Source organism: Camarhynchus parvulus, chromosome 1A, assembly GCF_901933205.1.
Source record: "Camarhynchus parvulus chromosome 1A, STF_HiC, whole genome shotgun sequence".
NCBI classification, from domain to species: domain Eukaryota; kingdom Metazoa; phylum Chordata; class Aves; order Passeriformes; family Thraupidae; genus Camarhynchus; species Camarhynchus parvulus.
The window spans coordinates 25,372,478-25,397,563 of NC_044586.1; the positions used below are offsets into that span (position 1 = coordinate 25,372,478).

The 25,086-nt window shown below is 44.2% G+C and overlaps 3 protein-coding genes across 3 annotated transcripts; all 3 read right to left on the bottom strand.

Moving 5' to 3' along the window:
• Nucleotides 1-4,750: 4,750 nt before the first annotated feature.
• ART4 (ADP-ribosyltransferase 4 (Dombrock blood group)) lies at nucleotides 4,751-7,498 on the bottom strand. Its single transcript, XM_030960607.1, has 3 exons — nucleotides 7,069-7,498; nucleotides 5,826-6,543; nucleotides 4,751-4,985 (listed from the first exon to the last, which is right to left on the bottom strand). The coding sequence occupies exons 1-3, from the start codon at nucleotides 7,138-7,140 to the stop codon at nucleotides 4,891-4,893; spliced, it is 885 nt and encodes a 294-aa protein (XP_030816467.1). The 5' UTR covers nucleotides 7,141-7,498; the 3' UTR covers nucleotides 4,751-4,890.
• Nucleotides 7,499-10,510: 3,012 nt separating this feature from the next.
• LOC115910500 (osteocalcin-like) lies at nucleotides 10,511-14,540 on the bottom strand. Its single transcript, XM_030960694.1, has 4 exons — nucleotides 14,412-14,540; nucleotides 13,890-13,925; nucleotides 12,086-12,155; nucleotides 10,511-10,850 (listed from the first exon to the last, which is right to left on the bottom strand). Exons 1-4 carry the CDS (start codon nucleotides 14,476-14,478, stop codon nucleotides 10,721-10,723), a joined length of 303 nt encoding a protein of 100 aa, XP_030816554.1. The 5' UTR covers nucleotides 14,479-14,540; the 3' UTR covers nucleotides 10,511-10,720.
• A 3,167-nt stretch (nucleotides 14,541-17,707) lies between these two features.
• On the bottom strand, nucleotides 17,708-24,291 carry MGP (matrix Gla protein). Its single transcript, XM_030960319.1, has 5 exons — nucleotides 24,178-24,291; nucleotides 21,405-21,555; nucleotides 20,596-20,631; nucleotides 19,367-19,442; nucleotides 17,708-18,088 (listed from the first exon to the last, which is right to left on the bottom strand). The coding sequence occupies exons 2-5, from the start codon at nucleotides 21,463-21,465 to the stop codon at nucleotides 17,947-17,949; spliced, it is 315 nt and encodes a 104-aa protein (XP_030816179.1). The 5' UTR covers nucleotides 21,466-21,555; nucleotides 24,178-24,291; the 3' UTR covers nucleotides 17,708-17,946.
• Between the last annotated feature and the right edge of the window lie 795 nt (nucleotides 24,292-25,086).

Below are 25,086 nucleotides of genomic sequence, written 5' to 3' on the forward strand. Positions count from 1 at the left end.
TCTTCAGAAATAAGCTACTTCAAGAGAGAAAAGAAATTTCTTACTCTGTTTAACACCCATAACCATAGCCCCTAAAGAGAAGTGCAATCTGCTTTGTCTCTGCCCCACTGGTTCTTTTCATACTGAGCAGGTCAAATCCCAAGGCATAGCTTGTAAATGTGGAATTCTTAATTCTTGTTCTGGATCTTCGCCAAGTGATTGGAAAAGGACCTTGTAAGACACTGGGTATGGTCAGAGCAACAAAAATAGCTAACAAATATGTAAGAAGCAGAACCGATTGTTAAAATAGATGTGAGCCATTGGCAATTGAAGATTGAGATTGAAACTCAGCCTTGGAAACTGAAGATGGTAGAAGCTGAACTAGTTCACTAAAAAATGGAACAATCTCATCTAATCAGCAAAATTAAAGATGTGGCTTAAAGATTAAAGGGTTGTTCCAGGCACTCTTTTGTATCAGCCTATTTTATCCATTTAGTGGCATTCAAATTTTCAGCAACCGTGATGATTGGTAGATATGGTACATGCCACAATAAAGCATTTTATGCCACTATAGCCTTTTTCTTCCAACATTCAGGAGAAAATGATACTATATAAGCCTTCTGTGCTTATACTAAGAAGCTTACACTCAGAATTAATAATGAATAGTAAAATTGTCTATAATAACCCCATCCTAACCTATATAGCCTTACACACATCTCTCACTGTATTTCCTTCCGTGATATTTATTTCTTCATAAACTTCATGCCAACATAGAGTGCAAAGAGACTGAGTTAACAGTGATCATGGAGTAATTCCTCATCACTAAGATTCTGTAATCAACACTGTCACTTCCTTTAACCTTTCACCAGCTGCAAAGTGAAAATGCTTTAACATTATTTCATCTTAAATGCAAGCATCTTTGCTACAGGGGAAAACTATGAATGAATAGGATGACTCATTTCTCTGTTGGTACTTTTCATGGTCTCAGCCCTCTTATTGCAAATCTGGGCCACTTTTGTGCAGTGCTTTGCATTTTTCTAAGATGTTTCTCTTCTTGCTGTCAGTGCCTACATATCACAGTTAGAGCTACACATAGTTATGTGTAGGGGACTACCCAGATTTTTCTTCTGAAAAAGATACCTTTGTGCCATTTTGGTCCTTTGTAGTTCTTGCACTGTCTGTTAGCTGCAAATCATCTGACACTGACCCAGCTGTATTTTACTAAACATACCCTCCCCCACAAGGTCACTGTTGAAAACCAGAATGATTTCCACAATCCCCTGCCAACTTTTAATCTCAGTGCTGAAACACAAACCAGTCTGAAAAGAATTTTTCTCCCCCAGTATTTTGCACAGTACTGTATATTTCTTTCAACCACTTACCTTGAATCTCTGCCAAGAGAATAAAATGCTTAACACATCTTCTTATACAAGCTGTAAGGAGCCAAATACATTTACAGTAAAGGTTTGTGATTTTCTGGAAACATAAAGCCATGATAATGCAGGCTATGATTTCATATCAGTCCTGCCTCAGGGATGTTGCTGGCTTGCTTTCTGACTCAATGTGATACTAAAACCTTTCCACTCCAGTGCTGTTTTGTTGTAAGGTCATTTGTTTTCCCTTATTGGTAGAAACTGAGAAGACAAATTGTTTTAGATGGAATAGCACTTCAACAGACGTTTTACATACTCGACAGGTGTGGAGAAGACTTTTAGAATCTGTTCATTACACATGACTATTTCGGCTTCTTACAGCTGCTCTAGATTTTATATCTCCTAATGCTAAAATTACTTCTTACTCTTCACATTAGCACTTTCATTAGCTTTTACATTTTCCTTTTAGAATTAGGCAGGCCACATATATTTCTGTATTTCTATTTCTTAGCACTTTCATTAGCTTTTATATTTTTCTTTTAGAATTAGGCAGGCCACATATATTTCTGTATTTCAATTTCTCCAGAGATCTCTCTGTGGAGATTTACCACAGAAACTTTTCTAATTAAACATATACACTGCCTACCTGATTTGGTCTGAATGCTCCTGTTGAAATGTGTATGGGATAGTAACTTCAGCCTCTTTCCCCTCTGCTCGCCTGGTGTTTTCCAGCAGCATGTGATGAGTTAGGGATCTGGAGGCTGGGCTTCTGCTGCATCCTAATGTGCCTGTCATTAATTCTATTGTGTGATGTTTACCCAGACCCATCTCATTTTCTTCCTCCTCTCCCCTTCCCTCCAATTTTAAGAGAATTCAGTTTACCTGATGCTAGTTCCCAATTACTAGATCCTCCAAAGGCCTTCTCTTCCTGGAGAGAATGGGTACAGCACAAATCCCTCCTGCCTGCAGCCCAGGTGCCATCACAGGCAGCTACAGCCATGGCTGAAAGGGGATGGTGTTACTTGCTGTCCTCAGAACATAAAAGCTATAGGACAGTACTTCTAATTCAAATAGATACAAGATAATGTTTTTTACTGGTTTCTACTGTTTATAAATATAAAAATTAATCCTTGCACCTATGCCTTGAAATAATGAATTTTTGCAATGACTGCTTTTGTACACCTGCAAATTACAGAAGAAAAATTCAATGGTCCCACATAAACTGAAAAATAGACACCACAGAGAGTGGAAACAGGCTCTGTCTGTTCCAGTAAGACAAGCTTGTACATATGCCTTCAACCAAGCTAGACATCTTTCATGCTCTTGTCCTTAGAAAGGTGGACCTGCAGCCCACAAGGGTCTCACTAGGAACACTGCTTCCACTATAGAGGATGGCTGAGTTCTCAGATGAAAATATAAGATGAAGCATAAAATGTGCACTTTGCAATTGTCAATGTGTTTTCATCTGAAAGTTGAGTTGCTGTATTCAGCTCTAATGAACACAGTCAGAGTGCCAAACTCTCTTGTTGTCAGAGCTGTGGGCATGAGAACATAAGCTGCAAGAGAACACTAAATGATTTAACTGCTATAGTTCTGGAAATGTCAATTAGTTGTGACTGCTGAGTATTTTCCACAGAGAATGCCATGTAGTCCCGAAATACTTCATGCTATATTGAACTGAATTGAATTGATCAGGCAGGCAACTGCCTGTGTGTCACATTCTGGAAACTGATTTCAGGTCTTCTGTGTTTGCAGTGGATACAAATTCTTTTCTTTTAGAGCCCTCATCGTTTGGAACAAGACAGAAAATAATTTGAACAATATGAAGACATCCTGCTTTACTCTGGATCTTTTGGGAGGATTAATAGCTATTATTGCAGGCCTATTAAATTGGAGGAAAATACTTGATTTGGGGTGTCAGTCATCCTTCCTTGCTGCAGTTTGCCAGGTCTCTGATGCCATGAGAGTAGAAGTGCTGTGGAGGCCCAGACTCTGCTCTGAACAGCAGTGAAGGCTAAAATCAATTTTGCCATTTCATGCAATTTCAGACCCCTTTTGCCATTGGAAAGAAATGGAGGAAAAGGCAGATGGTTGAACTGAGTTCTGAAAATAAGGTTTTGAAAGTATACAGTGGGACAGGAAGTTGCAATTACTTGAGCACTTCTGACTACACATCTAACCACAGCAATAGGTGATGAAATGTCTGCTGCAACCAGCCCAGCTTTACAGGGCTCTGGCACAAGCAAAGCAACATCAGGAACAGTCTCTGAGCTGCACACTATCCCAGGAATGTATGTCTAGCTGGCCTTGGGAGAACTCAGAGGTGCAAGCAGAAGGACGTAACTTTCTTAGCAGTCAAAATGGTATCATGATGAGCACCCAAGCAAGGAGAATGTTTTGTGCTTCCACCTACCAAGGGATGCTTGCATCATCTAGTCAGTGTATTAACTGACTAATAGAAATCGCTTTTAAGGGAACTGTAGCCTGACAAAATGTGGCATTACTCAGTCTTCAATTGCTTTGTCCCTTTAACGTAGATGTCATGAGTTTGACTTTGCTGTGTCTATTCCCCCCACCCAAAAATGACTGTTCAGTTCTGTGTAGACCCACCAGTATTTACAAACTGAAGGATTATAGTTCTGAGGATGATGCAAAGTAGTTGTTTTCTAGGACTTATACAAATCCACCACAAAACACCAAAACGTAAGAATAATTAATTCACAGCATTTCCCTTACTTTGGAGAATATAAGTCAAAGTCATACGTCCTGCAGCCATCAGAGTAACAATACTTGCAGCTGTTTACACCATATTTTGCTGGCTTCTTGATAAGGTCCCAGAAAAGGCTGTAAAGAACTTTTCCTATGTTTTCTTCCAACTAATGTCTTGGGGGAGAATGGATCAGCTGGGTTAGCAGTTTGGATAATTGATTTCAGAAATGTAACAATCTAGCAAAAAATATATCCACCTTTATTCCTCTGTAATTCCCTTGTAATAACACCTTCTGGATTTCCTCTGTTTGCTTTTCAGAGTCAGACACCACTCCAGAAATTTTAGTTCATCTTTTTTTTTTAAAGTGGCAAAGAAAGGCTGTTCAGGGTCTGCCAGAATCTGCGACTTAATGCACTTCTCTGTCTCTTCAGCCAACACAATAATCTGGCTCCTCAATGCACATCTTGGCACCACCTTTCCCTGCTCTCAAAGGAGATGTGCACAGCTGCCCAGCTACCCACTTGAATTTACTGCCATGGTGCCTTCCACATCCCACAGACTGACTCTTTCTCACTAAAAATAAAGCTATTAAGAGATCTGTAAGGATCTCTTGTGTGTCTGTCCTGAATCCCTGATCTAGTTTTCAGAAAGGCCGTAGACAACCTTCTTCCTACCTGAATGGTCCAGGGAATGTCTGTTTTGATGAACCAGGCTGAATGTTCCAGTCTCAGCTGTAGAGTTGCAGCTGAAAGCAAAGGGAAGATTGAACCTTCTGTAGCAGCAGGAACTCCAGAGGCTTCTTGTACATATCTAGATGTAGCCAGAGAATCAGAGACTGTGGGCCAAGCACAGGGAAACTCCAAGCACACTAGGGAGAATGGCAGAGGCAAATGTAGTATAACCACTGTTCTTGCTTCTTGAAGCTGAAAGAAAATAAAGAGAGCAGTCATTCAGACCTCTATTCACTGCCTAAAGCTTTTTGCTTTTGCTAACACAACCTTTGCCCACAAAGGCCATTTTCTCAACTCTATTATTTTGGTTTTGGACGCACAAACCCTCATTCCTAAATGATTGTTTTGAGCTCAAAAATCACATTGACACACTGCTGAGCAAAGAGACAAAAGCAAGAGTCCTGGGCTGGTGGCAGACTCACAGAAAGGCAGGGATGTGAAACAGGCCCCATGAGGTATTCCAGCATAGAGCTCTCTCTATAACCAGGAAACTCAGTGTGTTCTTTGTCAAAGGATACCTTTTCTCCCTGCTAGGAGAGAGGTCACTGCTAAAATGACAGTAGCTTTGTTTACAGTTCTTTCAACTTGCCAGAGATAAGTGTGGAAGTGTTAGCTTGCCAGAGTAGTAGTGGACCAAATCCTAGAATAGTCCTGAAACATGAAGTGTAGCAGCATTGCAAGACGCCAGCATAGATTGCTTGGTTCAAGCAAATCTCACCCACTCTTGCAATAACAGTGCTGGGGACCCCAAACCATGAGTCCTACAACATCCTTGCAGTGACACTTGGGATAAATGGGGGCTGCAAAGAACCTTGAGAAGAACCTTGAGACCTGCTGTTGATTCATCTTTAGTGAGCTGTCCCAGGTTTCACAGCAAATGGGTAAAAGCTGGGTCTTGTAGGCCAGACAAGAGGTTGGGTACAGGTTTGGCCGTGAGTGTGGCTCCGTGTGGGTGCAGCTGGTGGGGGCTGCCTGGGGCAGTGGAGAGCAGCCTGTCCTGTGCCCCCTTGCATGAGAGCCTGTGTACAATACCTTCCACCAGCTGGCACTGGTACTTGCTGTAGTTCCCCACAGAATGCAGATGCAGCCGGTTACCCTGCTGGGTTTGAAGGAAGCTTTTGACAAGAAATATCTCATAAGGTGGAATGAGGACTTCCTTCTCTGATGTGTGGTAAGAAAAGCCTTGCATAGCTGCTCCCAGGCAAGTCGTCACTGTGAACAAAGTTTCATTCCCAAACTTCCGGGCTTCACTCCTGAGGTGGGAGGTAGAAGTGAAACGGCCAAATCGCACCCTGCTGCCTTCCTTGGCCTTGATATACAAGTCCTTCACACCCCTGTGCACCTGGTAGCACTGATGTTCCCCCATGCTGCTCTGCCATTCCTTCAATATCTGGATAGCAGTTGTTAGGTAGAAGTGAAAATATTTAAAGCTGAAGTTGTGTCTGTAGTGCTCTGGAGAGATTCCTGCTGTGGATGTGGCCCAGTTCAGCTGGGAGTGCAGGGAGGAGTTCATGGTGTAAGCCATGAGGGCTGTGGCATGGCTGTCACGCATTTCCCTCAGCAGACCTACAGGGCTCTTCAGCAAAGCCTCCTGAGCCTTCTTCCAGAGACGCAGGTAGTCCTTGTTAGCAGCTATTTCCTTTTGGAAATAGTCTCCTTGCTCCAGTTCTTCCATCATCTCCTCTCTGCACCCCAGATACTGGTCATCAAAGGATTGCAGAGCCATATCCATCAGGATGGGGGACACAGCCTGCAACACAAAAGCAAAGGAAGATAAGCATCAGAAGTGTGAATTTCTTGTGTATCTTTGTGGATGCAAGCCAAGTTTTTCTCTACCCTTTCCTTGCCTCTTTGTCATTATTGGCAGAGCGAGCAAGGCAGGTAGCAAATCTTTAGCAAAACCCTCCTGAGCAACCTCAGGTGATTGTCTGTACACCACCACAGGTCAGGATGACAGAGTTCTTATTTGATGTGGATGTGCTATGTTAGAAGCTCCCAGGAGCATTGGTCGATTTAGACAGGCTGGAAAAGGAGAGGAAAGATTCCATGAGATCTACTCACAAACACTGTGAAATCATCTGGCTGCAAACAGGAGGAAAATTCCAACCAAGTAACTAAAACAAATTAAGACAGGTAATAAATGGAACAGAGGAACTGAAAGCAGAAAAGTTAAAGTTGAACCCAAAACTCCTTAAAGAACATGTTTCAAATGGAAAAAAAAAATATTTCTGTGGTATAAGAAATTTCATTGTTTCAAATAAAGAGCAATATTTACCTCTTTTACCAGTATTTGTGAGAAGATCAGCAACAGGAGGCTGCCCAGTGTCACCAGCTTCCCAGAGTTCATCCAAGACACTGTAAAGAACTTTTTTTTTAAAGGAAAGGTAATTTGCACCTGTTTCTTTCTGTTTTTCTTTGAACTGGAAAATTCTGCAGCTTGTAATTTGCACTCAGGTTTTGGTGGCTGATCATTCACCAAATTCTCACTGCAATTCAGAGGTCATTAATCAATCCAAGCAGACAATTTACTGGTAGAAATGTGCCCAAAATCCATAAGGAAGTGTCTGGTTGCACCAACTTCAGCTGGCATGAGTGTCCATCACCTTGACAGTTCTTTTGATTCCAAGGTATTTGGTGTTGTTCTTGCAAAAAGGAAGAAAACCATGACTTGGGGAAGTCTAAGGCACTTCTCCTGAGGAGTGGTGTGCCAGGGTGACTGCTCCCTGGTTAAGAGTTTAAAAGCCCTTTTAAAGAAGTTGACTGTGATAAAGCCAACACAGAAGTGCAGGGTAGGTGGGGATCCCATCTGGAAGCAGTGATAACCTAACTCTCCTCCTCGTCCTTATCACCCCCTGCTTTCTGCTCCTGTGCTGCCAATCCTACAGCCCTGCAGAGTGGCACTTTGCTGGACTGTTTGCATTGGCACAGCCAAAATGAGTGTGTAAATGCAGATTCTGTGCTGAGACAAACCTTTCTCTAGCAGCTGCTTTCTAGAGACCCTTTCAAATACTGGCAGTGGGTTATTCACCCACAGAGCCCCATGGCCTCTGCTAACTTTTCTGTATGGAAAAAGGGCCAAGAAAAGAGTCAAGGCTTTGTTCTGACTACAGAAAAGTGAAGCCCATTTTCCATGGCCTGATAATGATAGCTTGGGTGAGGGGAGCACTTCCTGACATGGAGTGATTCCCTGAGATAAGAGGGGTTTGTGAAGCTGCTCAGATTCTGTGAACAGGGCATCTGCAAAATAGTGCTGAGATAGGGTGGGGGGTGACATAAAGGTCTCATACTGGGCTCCTTTCAAAGCAGTTGCTGCTGGTGACATGAGATGATGCCATGAAGTGCCATACAAAGTGATGGATGCAGGCTACCTACTTCTCCATCCTGGAATGTCTCTGTTATCTTGGGCTGTATTTCAGAAAGTGGTTGTTTGACTGCTAAAAGTGAGTCCACAGGAGGGCTCACAAATTTATTCAGAGGCAACTCCACCTCTGTTTGTGTAGAGATAAAACAGACCTAAACTGAGCCAGACTCCCTTGGGAGCATGGCAATCATGATAAACACTCCCACTAAAATGTCAGTTCAGCTGCATATAATCCATTTGTAAATTATGTCCCTGGTTTTCCCCTCTGACCTGTAAGTGAATGTTTCGTGTGAAGGGAATCAGGAGGACAGGTTTTGCATTTTCAAACGCTTCAGAAGCAATGCAAGTTATTATTAACTACAACAAATACAAAGGCCGAAAGATGGCAGCAGAGGATTTGTGGCGGTGCTTAGCGCTGCGTTGACCAAGCGACAATTGAATTCCTCCATTTCAGCAGTAAATTTGTAACGTGATCTGAGTGCTCAGATCCCCAAAGGTCATAATGACTTCAGCCCATGAAGAGATCTGATGACACAGAGCAGATGACATAATGGAGGCCTCCGGGTGTAACTCTTTTTGCCTGAAAAAAATATTTACTGAAAGGGAGAGAAAAAATATAAAACTAACAGAAAGATGCAAATAGAGACAGGAAACTTTTTGTGCTAACAAAACCATACAACAACCAAAACACCCCTATTTTATTATATTTAGTCCACTTGATATTAGGATTCTGCTAATCTCTCTGGTATTTTTCCAAGCAAAAATGTCACTGTTTTCAATGAGGCACTCTGTAAATTTTTACTAGATGGCGTTCAGAGGAGAGTTTTACTGTGAGCAGTGAAGCCCCATTAGTTTATGTCAATAGAGGAACCAGCCACAGGCATTTGACTAAGACATGCAGAGAAGACATTTATTGTCTTCTCCTTGGCCAAAATCACTGTCAGCAGTGCAAGCCACAGCAGCTTGCCAAGCAAGGCTCACACTGGCAGCCACCTCTGCAGACTTCTCCTGTGTCCTTACTGCAGGACAAGGCTTTTCTGGCCCTCCTCTCCCTCAGTGTCACAGAGTGCTGAACCTATGACCTAAATTTCAGTGTCATCATTTCTGATTCACTCTGGGGCATGGGAGGGGAGAAGGAAGCCTCATGCACTGGCTTCCTGCTCCTCAGGCTTCACAAAAGCAGGCTGTGTCTTTCAGGCATCTCTTTTAACACAGGTAAAGGTTGTACAGAGGAACAGAAAGAAGCAGCACACCAACCTGCTTTACATAGCAGTATTTATTGCAGTGAGCAGCTGAGGATGGTTGCACCAGCTCGCATGAAACCAGAGATTTGACTCTGCCAGTTTCCTGAGCATCCGCAGTCCCTGTCCTTGAGGTGTGATGTGCTGTCCATCCCTCAGGGAAGGAAAGCTGACAGAGTAAATTAGGAAGGTTATGCAGAAAGTTGCTAAGGTATAATATTAATAGCAGAATGAAGTTGTGCAGATGGAAGACAATATGTAGATTAAAAACCACATACATTTTATATATATATATTTAGCTACCAATTGTCTTGAATAAACAAAACACTGCCCCAATTTCAATCCATCCTTGAACAATTTTTTTAAAATTTCATTATGATTATAGCTTTTTTCTTCTTTTTAAATTTTTTTTAGCTGTCTAGGTACTTCTAGTTTCAAGCATAAATGCAAAAGAAACAGAGGAGAAAAGGGGGGTTTTTGTGTTTGGTTTTTGGTTTTTTTTTGTTCTGCTGGGTATTTTTAGTTTCACTAGGAGCTGGTTGGGAAAAAAAGAAACAAAACCATAACCAAAAACCCAGAAAAACTAAGAGAATTCGAGGTCTTTTTTTTACAGTCATGAAAAGCAGCACACAAATGCAAGGCCTCATCTAAAGAGACTCCTTAAACACATCTTTTGGGATTTATTTATTGTTGCTATACAGCAAATTTTATGACAGAGTAATCAGAAGATTGTACCAGAAGCTGATTGCTATCTATGCAAGAGTATTTGCACACTTCTATCTTTACAAATGATCCTACTGTGATGCATATTTAATGTGATTATACTACATGAAAACACTGAACTTTCCCACTAATTGGAACAGGAGACAGGTGTTCTTCCTTCTTCACAGCGAGCATCCCAGGATCAGATCCATCACATTTACACACACTGTGACATTCTTCTTCCATAATCCTCCTGTATTTTGCAGAAGAGGATAAGAGATCTAGTGATGTTTCTAAGGCATGCAGTGGTTTTCTCAAAGCTAATTCCTATTTTCCAAATATTGTGCGCTGGGGATTCAGGTGGAAGGAAATAAGACGGTCTTCTGGTGAAGCTCAAAATACCACAAAAGATGTCTGAAGAGAGACTTTATTGATGAAAGGAAGAAAGTTAATGGAAGCTCAACAAGTGGGATAGTCCCTGCCTTGGTGTTCCAGCTGGTTGGGACACAACAGAAGAAGACGCCAGTCCAGATGCTTTCCTTCCCTCCTTCCCAAACACAGCTTCTTTCTCCTGTGGGGTTTGGAGTGTTCCAAGCCAAACAAGCAGAGGGACCTTCCCATGGTCAGTACCTGCCAAAGAAGCGGTTGTAGGCCAGGGCAAACCCCACTTGGTCAGAGAGATAGTCACAGGGGGGATAGTTCTCACAGCGCTCGTGCATCTGCTCCATCGGGCTTTTGTAGTACTCCAGGTACCTGCAGGAGACACAGACACCACTCTGCAGGTTCAGCCCATGCACTGGGCGCAGTTCATACACCTGACACTGACAGGAAAGAAGTGATCCTCTGGAGCAATGCTCCTTGCAATCCTCAGGGAGATCCAACAGAGGACTGGTCATGCTGAGTTAAACATCTGTTTACACACAGTTAGGGTGCTTGATCAATGCTGGGAAATATGGGATTGAGCCCAACTTAAATCAATTGCTCTTGAGGTTTTATCGGCAAAGGATACCACAAAAGTTGTAAGGATTTGGCTTTTTTTTTCCTTCAATCTCATTCCCCACCTACGCAGGATTTCTTTTGATTTTGTTATTTATTTAGTAATATATTTATTTTATTTTTTCCTACTTATTTTTGCCCACTAGCCATTATTTTCCTTTAGCTTAAACACTTTTCTCTAACAATCCTCACTTCTGTTGTAAACAGGAGCATTATCTCCATGTAGTTTTCTCTTTTCTTTTTGCCAGGCTAAAAAAGTCCAAATTTTTTTACTGTACATCCAAAGTGTACAGTCTCAGCTGTACACTTTGGATGTCATTCTCAATTCCTCTTCTGTGTTTGGTTAATCTTTCCTGAAGACTGTACATACCACCACAGAAATCCCACCAGTACCTCATGAATTTTTACTTTATTTCTGTATTGGAAAGAGTAGCTTAACAACCTCTTCCAGGAAATGAAGAATTTCCTTGCATTACCTGAAATTTCTCAAATAGCTGGGATTCTCCAAATCTTTGTGTCTACTTTTTGGCACAAGTAAATATATGTTCTACAGCTTCAGAAAGAACAGCCAATCTGATCTAGCCTTATTCCTGCAACAAAGCTGTTGTGGGAAAAGCTGTTCCTTTGTGGGAAACCAGAGGCAATGATCAAGGCTCTGTGATTCTCATTATCCTAAAAATTGGTTCTGATGATCCTGTATATTGGAGCAGCTTCTAACTTGTATCCCACTGTCTCCAGGGCTAGCGCAGTAGCGCTGTCTTTCTCTCTGGGAGGAATACTAGAGTCCAACTATGAGCCTTCAAATGGGTTTTAATTAGAAAAGAACCAGTTTTCCATTACTGAATGTCTCCTACAGCCTTTTTCCTTCAACACATGAAGGTAATAACATAGCTGTACAACAAAATAATGCTTTGTCATGCCCTAAGGCCTTCCCATCCCCTCTTCAGAGCAGGTCCAGAGTCCAGCTCTCAGCCCAGCTCCTGAGCTGTTACCATTCGTAAGGGCTGGCTCTCTTCTTCCTCTTCACAAAGGCATTGGCAACTTCTTTTTTAATCTTGATGCCTGCCAAGAGAGCACATCAGGTTAGAGATGCAGCACTGAAACACACAAGATCAATCCAACCTCTGAAAAGCAGAATCTACTTTCTTCACAAGCAAGTGACTTCCACAAACAATCCTAGTGGTCCATTCATCTCTCTCCATCCCACTGTCCCCTCAAAGCTCCCTCCTCACTGCAGCCTTCACATCTCCATGAAGCAAGGGCTTTTTCTGTCATAAACTCCTTTTCCTTATCACACAGCATAATCTGAGTCTGCAGCAAATGTGCAGAAGGCATAAAATATGAATAAGAAGAAAATTAGGAGAATGGCAACCTCTCTCCCTGGCCTACTTAATTTTAGAGTCTTGGCTTCCTTTCTGTGTCTGGACTCTGAGAATGATGTGGGATACCAACCAGAAGACCTTAAAGCAATGAGCAACAGGCAGCACACAGAAATACCAGTGCTCACATGTACAGAGTTCTGTGAAAGGTGAAGAGTATAAAATAGTGACAGTAAACATCACCCAGTGAGAAATACACCCAAGATGTGCAAAGATTCCAGCATTCAGGACCTGGAGAACATGAGAGATGTTTCAGCCATGAGAGCATTTGCCCCTGCTCTCCACTAACACGTCATGTCTGCAAATTTCTTCTTTGCTCCCTTGAATTGTCATTGTGCCAACACCATGGTGCTGTGAAGGACCCCACAAACACCAGGCACAGCCACCTCCCAGCCCCAGCCAGGGCTCAGCACAGCCCAGCCTCGCTCCATGGGATGGTCCCACAACAGCAGAGGTGGGCACAGGTGCTGACACAGCAGCAACATAGGCAGCAGCACACCAATACACCTTCCAGCATGGAAAATGCCAAATTGTTGCTGTCTCTGGGGGAAAAAAGATTCTAAGACCTCTGCCTGTGGGGAGATGGTGGGGTTTGTCCCTTCCCTCATCATCATGGAGTATTTGGATGTGTTTCTCTTTGGAGGTGAGAGGTATCCTGCCTCTAGCAAACTGAGCTTTAGTCTGGATCAAAATACTGACTACACAGAAACTGCCAGTTAATGAATTGTCAGAAACTACCACCTTTCCCTGAATAGTCTTTACATCTTTTTTTCTCTTTCCCAATCTGTGTTTGTATTGGCTCACTGGAAAATACCAGCTTTCATGCTTCTCAGCAGCAATGTTATCCTTTAAAGTGTGAGAAAGGAGAGACATGAGAGAACAAAAAGGATTTTCCATACAGATTTCTGCCAGGATCAGCTTCCTGCAGAAGTTGTGAACAACCCAAGGTGTGCAAATCCCAGCATCCCAGGTGACCTGACAGGAGGGACTCAGGAGCAGCCAAGGAAGCCCCCCTCTTTCAGGGTTTCCTTGTTGCAGGGTTTGGCAGGCATGTCACAACCCATTGATGTGGGCAGCTTCTGCTCTCAGAGCAGCCTGGGGATGAGCAGTCACTCTGGGCAGGTCTCTGAAGCCAGGTCAGAGCAGGGAGGCTCTGCCAACCACCTGCACACAGTGAGCAGCGCTGGCCTTGCTACTGCAGGGACACTGGCTGCCCTCCTGTCACCTGCTCACACAGGAAGGCTCTGTTTGCTGCACATGCTCCTGCACCTCAGGGACTGCAGAATTAGGGAGTGAAAGGGGAAGAGTTAGAAGGGACTCAGCATGGTTCTTGTTTAGCCCTTGAACCTGTCAAAGGGAAGAAAGAAGGCAGATGCAGGAGAATGGAGCTGAGCATCAGGCAGAATTATATACTCACTGTCAGCACTGAGAGATCCTGAGGGTTCTTTGAGATCTGGAAGACAGACAGACAGACAGACAGACAGACAGAAAGAGTCTGCTTGTGAGTCCTTCTATGCTTGTGAGTCATCCTCATCTGTAACTGAATCCCACCACTCCAGATCCAGCTCCCCCTACTTACATAGAAGCTCTGTTTCTCCTGAAATAGTTTTATTAACACCCATCATTTAGACAGAGACTAAATAATATACCAGTTGAAATCTTAAAATGTTCAAATTCTCTGCTGCAATTCAATATGCAACTGAGGTGGGGGTGAATGGGTGTTGACCAGTGGAAGAAAATGCCCAGCAAAAGATGGAGGTGTCTGTTCCCAAGCCCTCTAGGATCCGTGACTCTCCAGCAGAGACCTGAAGCTGTGCCATGACTGGTGGTGATCTCCTCCCTCCCAGAGCTCTGTGCCTCTCCCAGGCTGGAGGGAGGCTGACAGCAAGCTGCAGGGTTCAGCAGCTCTGAGAGCCTTCCTGGGACGATGTCCCCTTACCTTTCTCACAACAGCAGAGTGCTGCCAGGGTCAGAGTTAGGATCAGCAGTGCCAGCAGACTCCTCATGTCTTCTTTGGCTGTGCTAGTCTCCCTAACCTCAGAGCTTTCCTGCAGGCTATTGAAGTTCTCCGGGGCTTGCTGTTGGGCAGCAGTTTATATCCTGTGATTTCTTGGAGAGATCAGGGGTCTGGCTTGTGTTCCTGTGTGTGTGCTCCAAAACAAAGCCCATCCTGTGGGCTGGGAGATACTGGGTCCTGGCAGTCATTTTGGCATCCATCTCATGACTTGGGGCATTTCCAGAAGATTTTATCTGAGGTTTTGAATGGGGCTGTTGAAGAAAAACAACTGGATTTTTTAAAAATAATTTTTCTTACAAACTTGAAAGTCATTCTGTCATGCTTCAGTGTGTGCTGGGGAGAGACCAGCACACACTGAAGTAGAACAATTCTTTTCACGTGATGGAGGTCTCTCATGCGGAGTTTCTCAAATGAGACTGGACACAATGGTGACCTTTTGACCTTTTCCTCCACCCCACCTTGACTCATTACCCTGAGGGTAAAGAAACCTGTAAATCAGTTTGCTTAGAGCAAAGACAGTAGTTTTTCAGACAGTTTCACAGTTTCACCAAATCACTTTGGAGAGATGAGGGTTTTATACTTTTAGGAACTTCGGAAGTCAGTTAGAGGGAAGACCTTTCTATTTTTCTCCTGGAAATCTTCATAATTTAGAAGCTTTATCTTGGCTTCTCTTGGCTAAAAGTCAAATAGACATTTAGACTCCAAAAGTGTTTTATTCTTCAGGACCTGAGTGCTAAAGTTACTTGGTAAAACAAGAGCCTTGCATGGGCTATGTGTCAATAACCCAACACTCCCCAAATCCACTACCCAAGTCACCAAAGCCACGTCCCACAAATAGCATTGGAATTCACAGAATATGCTGGGTTGGAAGGGACTCTCAAGGATCATCAAGTCCAGTTCCTGGCCCTGCACAGGACACCCAAGACTCACACCATGTGCCTGAGGGCATTGTTCAAACTCTTCTTGAGCTCTGTCGGGCTGGTGCTGTGACCACTGCCCTGGAGAGCTGTTCCAGTGCCCAAACACCCTCTGGGTGAAAAACCTTTTCCTGATATCCAAACTAAACCTCCCCTGACACAGTTCCAGCTGTTCCCTTGGGTTCTATCACTGATCACCAGAGAGCAGAGATCGGTGCTGCCCCTCCACTGCCCCTTAGGAGGATGTTGAACACTGCAATGAGGTCTCCTCCTGGCTGAACAGACCAGGTGACCAAGTTTGGGTAATTGTTTTGTGTTTTTTTTAATCAAGTGTGCTCATTCTTTCTGGTAGCAGAGATATAGTCTTCCTCCACTTCATATCCAGTTCTCTTCAGATCCATGTGCAGGGCCACAGAAGTAAGGTTTAGGAGGCTCACAAGGAAAATCAGAGTCATCAGAGATTTTTCCAATTCTTAGAAACACCGTCTTTTAAGTTAGAGAATTTTCAAGGTTAAAATAAACCCCAAGTTTTTCCCTGTTAACTTTTCCACAGTCCAGGAAAGCTGAATATATATACTAATGACGTCCAGCAAGAGGTCTTGTATATATATTATTCCAGCAAAAGAGCAACAGTTAAAAAGTAAATAAACATCTAAAAATAATAGGTATTCTAGGAAAGTTATGCTTCCAGATGAATACTTGAAATAATATAAATATATAAATGTACAATTCTAGTAATCCAAACAGCTTTATTTATCCTCCCATCTTTTCCCAAGCTTTCTAACCAGCATGTCGTCTCTTAAATCTGTTTGGTTGTTGCCTATGCTAATGAAATCCCACAGAAATCTCTGGTGTCATTCATTATTTATACTGGTTGTACTGGGGATTGGAATCACTGGATATTTCTGGACACAGACCCAGACAGCACTAGACCTTGTGCCTTCTGTTGTGGTGGTGCCACAGTGTCAAGTCAAACCCAGACACTGCAGACTTGTTGATTTTAGCAAATGTGAGTTTGCTTCAGTTGGCAATCACAAGATTCACCTACTTGAGAAGATAGAGAGCAAGTGTGTGCCAATATACCAAATCTGTACAGTTTTTTTCCTTAAAATTATTTCTCTCTCACTTTTTCCTCTGGACAAAACTTTAGCAACTGTCAGGGTGGAGTGTTTCCAATAAATAAATCACATTTCTTTCTCAAATTCAGTTTCAGAGCTGGCAAACCTTGAAGCATGTTTTGGAAGGAGATGCATGTTTCTAATGGGCCAGGTAGATTTGGCTCCAGACCTAATTTCACAGATTAGTCAACAATGGGATATTTTATACATCACAGACTTTGATTGCATGCCATGAATCTTTCCAGTTTCTATAATTTGCAGGTGCCTGTGTAAGCCTGGAGATGTGAGTGCTGAAACCATCTGTGTTGAGCTGAGATGGATGTTGTCTCCTACACAAATCTCACCAAGGCGTGTCCCAGCTGCTGTGGCTGCTGTCAAGCCCAGAGCAGCATGGAATTCTTGGACATGCCAGCACTGGTGCCTTTTGGCCTGGGGGCAGGTCCTGGTGATGGTGAGCAGAATGCAGCCATACTCACTCCTCAGAGGTCCAGGAGGGGCTCAGTAACTTGTGCACAGGGCCAAGCCACATCTTGATTTCAAACGATTTGTGAACAGTCAAATGAAATTGTTCCATGTGAACAAAGTTGGGCTTGACCCTAAACACTGGATTTCTTTTTTCTATTTATTTCCCACCAGGAGCCCCCCTCCAGCTTTGATTTCTGCAGCTTTCAAGTGCTACCAGAGTAGTTTCAAGTGGAAGGGTATTTCTTCCCCTTAAAGGAAAGGGGATTGCAAAAGGAAATACAAGTTAAGTCAGGACCACACACTCCTTTCTAAAGGAGCACCTAACATCAGCACCTGATGATAGCTGGATAAACAAGAGGCAATTTACAGGATTTTTATGTCACCAACTCTCACCCTCACTTTGTTTTAAGATTAAATAGGTGCCTTCTGGATTTTGTTTCCCCAACTCAGGAAAGACTTGATTTTCAAAAAGTGCATCTGCATTCTGAACACCCCACTGTTTTCAGACTAAGACTGGGAGCTGAAACTGTCCAGTGACCTTTGAAAGAAGCTACTTGTAGAACCTAGAACAAGAACATTATAGGTTCTTCCAAAGCCATATGCTTGCCAGGTAATGACATTTTTCCCCATAGTCTGCAACAGAATGTATGACACACAAATTCAGTTCCTTCATGGAAAATTGCATACCCCCCTTCCAAAATACTGTGACTCATGAGAAGATAGTATCAAACCAGCAGTTTATTTTGTAGTAAACACCCACATCCTGAACTCTCTGTGATCTCTGCTACATCAGCTCAGCGCTAGTTAACACAGTGTAGGAATCCATGGCTACATGGGAGAGAAGCAGCAGGCAGGATAACATACAGGGATACAAGCAACTGAGTATGTTTCAGAGCCATTGCAATTTTGGGGACAATACCCTGGACTCCAGGCCCCAGGGTGGGGACAGGTCATCCTTCACTTAGTCCTCCTCCTGCCCCCAAAATAGTGCTTGTAGGCAGCAGGGTAGCCGTGGCGGTAAGCGTACATTTCACACGGGTAGTAGTCCTCGCAGAGCTCCCTCTGATGCTCATAGTGTGCCTTACTACGCTCCCTCATCCTGAAAAGGCAGGAGAGAAAGGGGTAAGTGCTGTCATCTTAAATATCTCTCTACAGCCCTTTCCTGTCCTGAAACTCCCCACTTGGATTAAGGATCTGTCACAGACACATTTTATGAAAAACCCTTTTGTTAGGATCTTTTCTCCTCAGAAGCTGAGAGGCCTCAGAAATTAAATGTAAATAATTATTATCTGCTGTTGTGGAATGCAACAAGTGCATCTTTGATTGGTCTCATGTGGTTGTTTTTAATTAATGTCCAATCACAGTCCAGCTGTCTCAGACTCTCTGGCCAGTCACAAGATTTTATTATCATTTCATTCCTTTTCTATTCCTTGCTAGCCTTCTGATGAAATCCTTTCTTCTATTCTTTTAGTATAGTTTTAATACAATATATATCATAAAATAATAAATCAGCCTTCTGAAACACGGAGTCAAGATTCTCCTCTCTTCCCTCGTCCTGGGACCCCTGTGAACACCACCGCAACTGGTGACCCAAAGTGATGAAACATTCCACAAGGATCCACCATCAGAGTCCGTCATCCAGCTACAGAGCTCTTAGCATGCCAGCTTCTGTGTTTACCACATCCAGGGACTATAGCAGGAATGTTTTGCCTCCTCAGGCAACCTTTTATTTAGGGGCTAAGTGAGGTGGTGGGGAGAGGGGAACGGCTCCTGCCTCAGCTTGAGGAAGGGCCCCTTTGCAGCCTTCCTCAGCCTGATCCCTTCAGCTCTTCTGCTCTTTCCCAAACACATACATAGAAAAAAGACCTGAAATACTCTGCAAAGGGGTCACCTGGCACTGAGGAGAAGGTTTGTCTTATGCCACGCCAACAGATGATTTCTGTGTTTCAGTCTTTATTTTCACAAGCCTTGAATAAGGCATGAAATTTGTTATACCTGTACTTTATAAATGAGGCAAGGAGGCCTCAGATGGCCCTTTGATTCAGAAAAGGTCATGCAAGTTCTGCATGAGATCTGAGGACTAGAAAAAGATCTCAAACTTTCTTTCAGACCATCCCACACTCATTCTCTGTCCTTCTGTTGGTGCTTCCTTCAGAAAAATTCATCAGTCTTCTCAGCATGTGACATGTCTCCATATCAAAGCACCTGCTCTCTGCTATCTGAATTCTTGCTTTTCCTGGGTTTGGGGTACCTCACATTAAAAGAGGGACTGAGGCTTCTCACCAGTCACCATGGCTGCCCCCCCTGCTAACAGCCTGTCTTGGCTAGGAGGAATCTCTCCCCATCCCAAGCTCAGCCTCCTGAGGCCATGACATACCTCTCCTGAGTGATGCCTCTGAGTCTGGTGTCACCCTGTATGAAGTCACTGGCCCTTCTCCTGTTGAGGAAGGGATCTGAAAAAGCAAGGGGTTATTCAGACTGGCACTTTGTCAATGCCAGATTTCAACAAAAGCTGGCTTCTTCCTTTAGAACAGCCTCCTTGTCTGCCCTCCTGTGTACAATTAAATACAGGACCTTTTAATATTCCCTCCTGTCCCCTGGCTGGTTCATCTATAGGCTCTGTCAGCAGCCAGTGCAGCCTGTACAGAAGTGCCCATGCTGCTCTTATTCAGACCACCCTAAGGAATGTTACTGTGATTTTGCTGCCACAGCCCCTCTGATTGAGTGGAGCTTGGCCCAGAAGAAGTAGGCACCATGCTACACAGACCATGGGACATCTGAGCACTCTCAGAAGAACTACAAGAACTGTGAAATTGTGCACAGGAAGGGCCTGAGTAAATCTCTGTGCCTCCAAGGTTAGACAGTCATTGAGAAGTTTGTGTGGCAGTTTTGGACTGGGGGGCCTGAAAGTCCCTTCTGACTTTTTTAAGAAACATCACAGTCCTGTTGCAGAGTTCAGGAGTCTGTGGATGTCATGTGCCTTTGTGTTGCTGACTATGCTTTGTGAAGTCCTTCTTCCAGATGTCCTAATGTCCTAATTTCTTTTTAGTTTTGATTCACCTGTTCTCTAACCTCTCCAGGATATTGCTTGTTCCAAAGTGAGACTCTTCACCCTTTTCATGCTTTTCCTGTGACACTCTCCTCTCCCTCTTCCAGCCAAAGGATCCCCCCTATTCACACACCCTGCCTGCTTCCAAGGTGCTTAGAGTAAGGCTCTCCTTGTAGTTGGGGGAGAATAAATTCTGTACATGGCTTCTAGAGTGGCTCTTTTCATGTTCATCCCAGAGCTTTTTGAGCAATGTCCTTTTCTATTGTCAGTTAACCTGGTTTTGGTACATGTAACAGAGGCTTGAGCTCTGTTCTCTTTTTTTTTCTCAATTCTCATTATATTTTATGCAAAATAGGGGTATGAGCTTGTGCCAAAACATGTGGAGTCTTCTTTGAACTGTCTCCCTTTTCATTCTGAAACTCCATCACTCAGTAAATTCAATTTCCCTGGGCTCAGTTGTTCTACCTATTTTATCCCTAGTAGGAGTATGAGTAAATGATCTTGGACATGTCTGTAGCACTCTTCAAATTCAATAAAATAGTAAAACAGTCTCTTACTGAGATACTCATGGGACTCCATGCTCTCATGGGACTCTGTGGAAAGAAAGAATGAAACATGTATTATTTCACTGTATTGATGGGATTCAGTATTTCATACACCACAGGTCAATAGCACACACACAGAAATCAGAGAAGACAGGCTTTAAGGCACATGTGTAAAGGGAAGAGAAAGGGATCAGTGGTGTGACCTAGAATTTATATGAGGAGTTTAAAGTGCTCAGGAGTTTAATACAGAGCTACCTGCAGTGCTTCCAGACTCATGCTTGGTCATCCAGCCTGATTGTCCAGCATGGTTCCTCACCTTCTGCTCCTGACACTACAGTGGTAGGATACCAATTTGCCTTCAAAACTTGCATGTGTTCTTAGAGAATGGATTAGCACAGTGAAATGCACTTGACTCTTGCATGAAGCAGCATCTTAATTCCACCAATATGGAACTGTGTGCCTCACCAGGAAAAGGGGATGATATTACAAAAGGAAAAAGGAAAATCTTCCAGTTAGCAAGGAATAATTAAGAATTAGCACTCTTATCATAGTTCAGACAACAAAGGGACAAAAAGAGGAGTCTGTGAGGCAAGCTGGAATAGAGAGGAAGGGGTTGGAGTGTCCTGGACCATGAATTCCAATGGCTGGAGGTAAGAGCTCTGGATCAGGGCTAGGAGGATCTGACACAAGGGCAGAAAAGCAGGCAAGAGATCAAATTAAGGGCAAAGAAGACACAAAGTTAACTGACAAACATCTGAACAGACCCATAAATGTCTGCAGGTTTGGAGTTTTCATTCTACCCAGTAATGAATGTCACCTACCATAGGAAGTGGCAGCCAGCACCAGGACAGCCAGGAGTGCAAGGATGACGAGAGCGCGCATTGTGCCAGGGCAGGGACCAACCTCTCACTCTGTCCTTCTCACTGGGCTCTGCTCTCTTCTCACTGAGGGTAGCTGGAGATCCTGGGCTGACTGCAAAATTAGCAGTGGAATGTTTATTATGAAAACAGAGCTAGGAGGGAGCCCATGAAAGAGCCTGGGCAAGGTGACAGCTAGCTGGTACACACTCTTCTTGGAGCTGTTACAAAACATCCTCTATTAACAGACTGGATTAGGTTTTGGGAAGGAAGGGGAATGCCCCCTTCCTCTCATAGCTCAGGGCTGGGGGACATGATTCAGATGCAAACATGTCACTAGCACTCCACACTCAGAAAAGCTGGCCTAGGCAAGTGGAAGGAATTTCACAGGCTGCCAGAGCCCCAAAGGCAGAGGTGTGTGTTGATCCCAAATATAAATGTTTGTTTTTCTGATTTTTCCTCTGATCTGCTCTCTTTGCCCTCACCATATTCTGTCTGGATACAACCAGCCCAACCCTTCTGTCAGCTTTGCCAATGGAGACATGGAGCATGAGGCTTCAAACATTCCTGTCCCACTCGGTCCCCCTCTCTCCAGCTGCCCTCTGCTGCAATGTCGGCCTGCCAGCTATCAGAGGAGGAATACAACCCTGCTGTTCCTTTTCATCTCCTACTTTATTGCTTCAGGAGTGATTGAAAGAATCCCTCTGCTGGTGTTATCATGATTTTTGCATTGAGATGACAGCAGCACCCAGAACTCTATCTTTGAAAGCTCTCACTGTGGGGCTGACCCCAGACTCTTCTTGCAGCCCAAAGGACAACATCTTGGTGGAGTCAGAGGCAAACATTTCCCTCTCTGGTCTAGCACTAGCAGTCCTTGCCTCATAGGCACTGAAGGCATATGCCAACATAAGGCTTTTCATCTGGGATGAATCTTCAAGGCCAGCAGTCTCAAGGAGAATTACCTTGCCTTTAACACCTAAAAGAGTTTGACTGGGTCCGATATCATGGGCAGCAGAGATGGACAAAACATGAGGTGTTCCACTCTCCAGCTCTTGGAACAGTAGAAAGCAGTGAAAGAGAAAAGGAGTTACCAGAGAAGGCTATCCCTGCTGGGTGAGAAGGAAGGAGTTTGCTAGAGGCAAGGTAGGGAGGGGGGTGGGCACCCACTGCCTGCCAGCCCTCCCAGTGGCAGAGATGGGACTGGGACCCCACACACTGCTTGGGGATGAACCTAAGCCACAGGAACCATTCTTGTGTCTCATCCAAGCTGAGACTACTGCCTGTTTTGTCTGTGTGTATATGCAGGTATCATGATTTCTCACTGACAGGATGCAAAGTGAATGCACTCTGGCTGCAGACCATTTTCCCCAAACCACTGTGCTGTTGTCACTGCTGTCACCTTCAGAGGCCAATCCATGAAGCCACACTGAAGGTAACACAGCCAAGAACTACAGGGGCATTTAGCCAAAGCCTAACACTTAATCAATGAGGAGTGAAATCCATTGGAAAAAGATTTCTCTGGGCTTTGCAATTTACTCTTTCAATGTCAAACTGATGACCCTTACCTGAAGCTTCCTGTCTCAGGAAGAAAAACTGACCAGGGACTTCAACTTCAGCCCAAAGAGAAAGAATTGCTCTTCATCTTTGTTATCCCACCCCATGTGGAGAGCAGCTCAGTCCTGCAACAACAAGCCCCCCCCATACACATCCACTTCTTGCCTGTTTAGAGTTTAGCCTGAAATGAGGAGGAAAACTTGGGAAAAAGACATAAGTTTGCTATAGATACAAGGTGAAATGGGAACTGAGACTTTGCTTCTGCCACTCTGTGCCCTGCCACTCCAGTCTCTTTAAGGAAATTCTCTGCTCTGGGATCCTTTTCATTTCTTAGAACTTAGAAGTTTTGGACTTATTGTTGAATGTGGATTTTATGTTTCCCAAATGTTTTGTACAGTAGCTGCTAATAAAGAAAAACATGAGGGAGAGGCTGGAGGACAGACTCCAGTGGGAAAGCAGTGGGGCACAGAGAGGAAGATGCTGGGTGTACTTTGGAAAGAAAGTGAGGCTGCCCAGTGAGAAACTCCAACATGCTTTCGAGCCAAACCCTCTTTATTTGTCTTCACTCAGGGCAGAGCTTTCTGCTCCCTAGGAGACTGTGCTCCCATTTCAGAGGACTCTGATCCCACAATGCCTGGAGCATACCCTGCCATCAACCACAGGAGAACAGCCACAAACACCACTTTAACCCCAGTGTTTCATTTGTTACCACAGAAGCAATACATTTTTCAAGGGATGAATGAACATGCCAGCTACACAGCCCTAGTCCAACAAATCTCCTTCGGGGAATTCTTCCTCTTGCAAAAATACTTCTTTCTGCTCCCCCTGCACCCCATACTTTCCCAGCACACATCTCCCCTACTCAACAGCAGTGGGCTGCCCTGGGGGTAACATACCATGCGGCACAGTGAGCCCAAACCCTCTGCTTTCTTTCAGCATCCACTGGTTAGAAATACAGAAAGGAGCTAAGACAAATCTACATATGCCAGGGAAATCTCTATAGACTCACAAATAAGGGAGGGATCAGAAAAGCAGCCCTGATGTGTCTGCTGCTGGAGTGGAAAATCACAACACGACACATGCTGTAGCAATCACTCCTGACACTTTACAGCGGTGAAGCACCAGCAAGGCAATGATAATAAGCAGCTGTGCAGGAAAAGCAAGGCAGTGCCTGAATACTCACTAAGCTGTTGCTTCCCTGCCAGTCTGCAGCTCTCGTCTCAGTGGGCAGCTCTCCTGGCGTCTTGCACCCTGGACCGAAGAAGAGGAACCTTTTATTCATTAGCATCGATCAGTGACTCCTCCCCTCTCCCACTCTTGATCCACCCCCAGGCTACCATCAGAACCACCTTCTGCCCACAGCCGGGAAGCCAGCGACATCAAAGAGCTGAGCCAAAAGGGACAGAGCCAGAGCACACACCAGCGGCTAGTGGGGACACAGCCACATCCAGGTTGCTTTTCTGTGCCTGGGAGCAGTGAGTGGACAGAGATATGAGTACAAGCTGCAGTCTCCTTCTTTGTTGCAAGAACCCCCCTGCCTTTCACCCTCTCCTTTTCTGGCTGTGCTGTATCTCAGGCTACAGTGCTAACCAGCGCACCTGTTCTTCCACAGGGAACAGTAGGCCAGGAGCCTTCTCCCATCTCATTTCATGATGCTTTTACAACTGATCCCCCTTCTTAATGGCAGGCTAATATCAGACTAAAAACTCACACGGCAAAGGTGTCAGGTCCAAAACCCCCAAAAGTGACGCAGCTACACACAGACCCAACCCCCTGACGTGCACCCTCTGCTCACATGGGACTCACAGCAGTGCTGGGCAGCCCAGGACCTGTGACTGCTGGACTGGGCTTCGGGCTTCTGGCCAAAGGGAGAATGATAGCACATCCATGGAGATAAAGAACCACCACTGTTTGAACAGAGAACGGTGAGCAGCTCCCATTCAAGGGTTTTATCTTTAGCTCCTAGAGTGCTCTATGAGTTTGGGGAACGTTCAGACTTCACTGTGGCAATGAAGTATCACGTTACTTGTGTCCTTGTACAGGCAGCTGTTGGTCCTCAGAGCCTGAGGGCAGCAATATTGAACTGTCCTCA

What these genes read in the sequence shown, in the direction of transcription:
- ART4 (XM_030960607.1), bottom strand. Translation starts at nt 7,140, where the DNA reads ATGAACTCTGGGAAGCTGGTGACACTGGGCAGCCTCCTGTTGCTGATC. An exon ending in CACAAATACTGGTAAAAGAG is followed by an intron (nt 6,544 to 7,068) that starts GTAAATATTGCT and finishes TTTGTGTTGCAG; the next exon opens with GCTGTGTCCCCCATCCTGAT. An exon ending in CCAGTGCCAGCTGGTGGAAG is followed by an intron (nt 4,986 to 5,825) that starts GTATTGTACACA and finishes ATTTTCTTTCAG; the next exon opens with CTTCAAGAAGCAAGAACAGT.
- LOC115910500 (XM_030960694.1), bottom strand. Translation starts at nt 14,478, where the DNA reads ATGAGGAGTCTGCTGGCACTGCTGATCCTAACTCTGACCCTGGCAGCA. An exon ending in ACTCTGCTGTTGTGAGAAAG is followed by an intron (nt 13,926 to 14,411) that starts GTAAGGGGACAT and finishes TCTGTCTTCCAG; the next exon opens with ATCTCAAAGAACCCTCAGGA. An exon ending in AGAGCCAGCCCTTACGAATG is followed by an intron (nt 10,851 to 12,085) that starts GTAACAGCTCAG and finishes TGTCTCCTGCAG; the next exon opens with GTACCTGGAGTACTACAAAA.
- MGP (XM_030960319.1), bottom strand. Translation starts at nt 21,465, where the DNA reads ATGCGCGCTCTCGTCATCCTTGCACTCCTGGCTGTCCTGGTGCTGGCT. An exon ending in GCTGGCTGCCACTTCCTATG is followed by an intron (nt 20,632 to 21,404) that starts GTAGGTGACATT and finishes TTCTTTCCACAG; the next exon opens with AGTCCCATGAGAGCATGGAG. An exon ending in GGAGTCCCATGAGTATCTCA is followed by an intron (nt 19,443 to 20,595) that starts GTAAGAGACTGT and finishes TTGCTTTTTCAG; the next exon opens with ATCCCTTCCTCAACAGGAGA.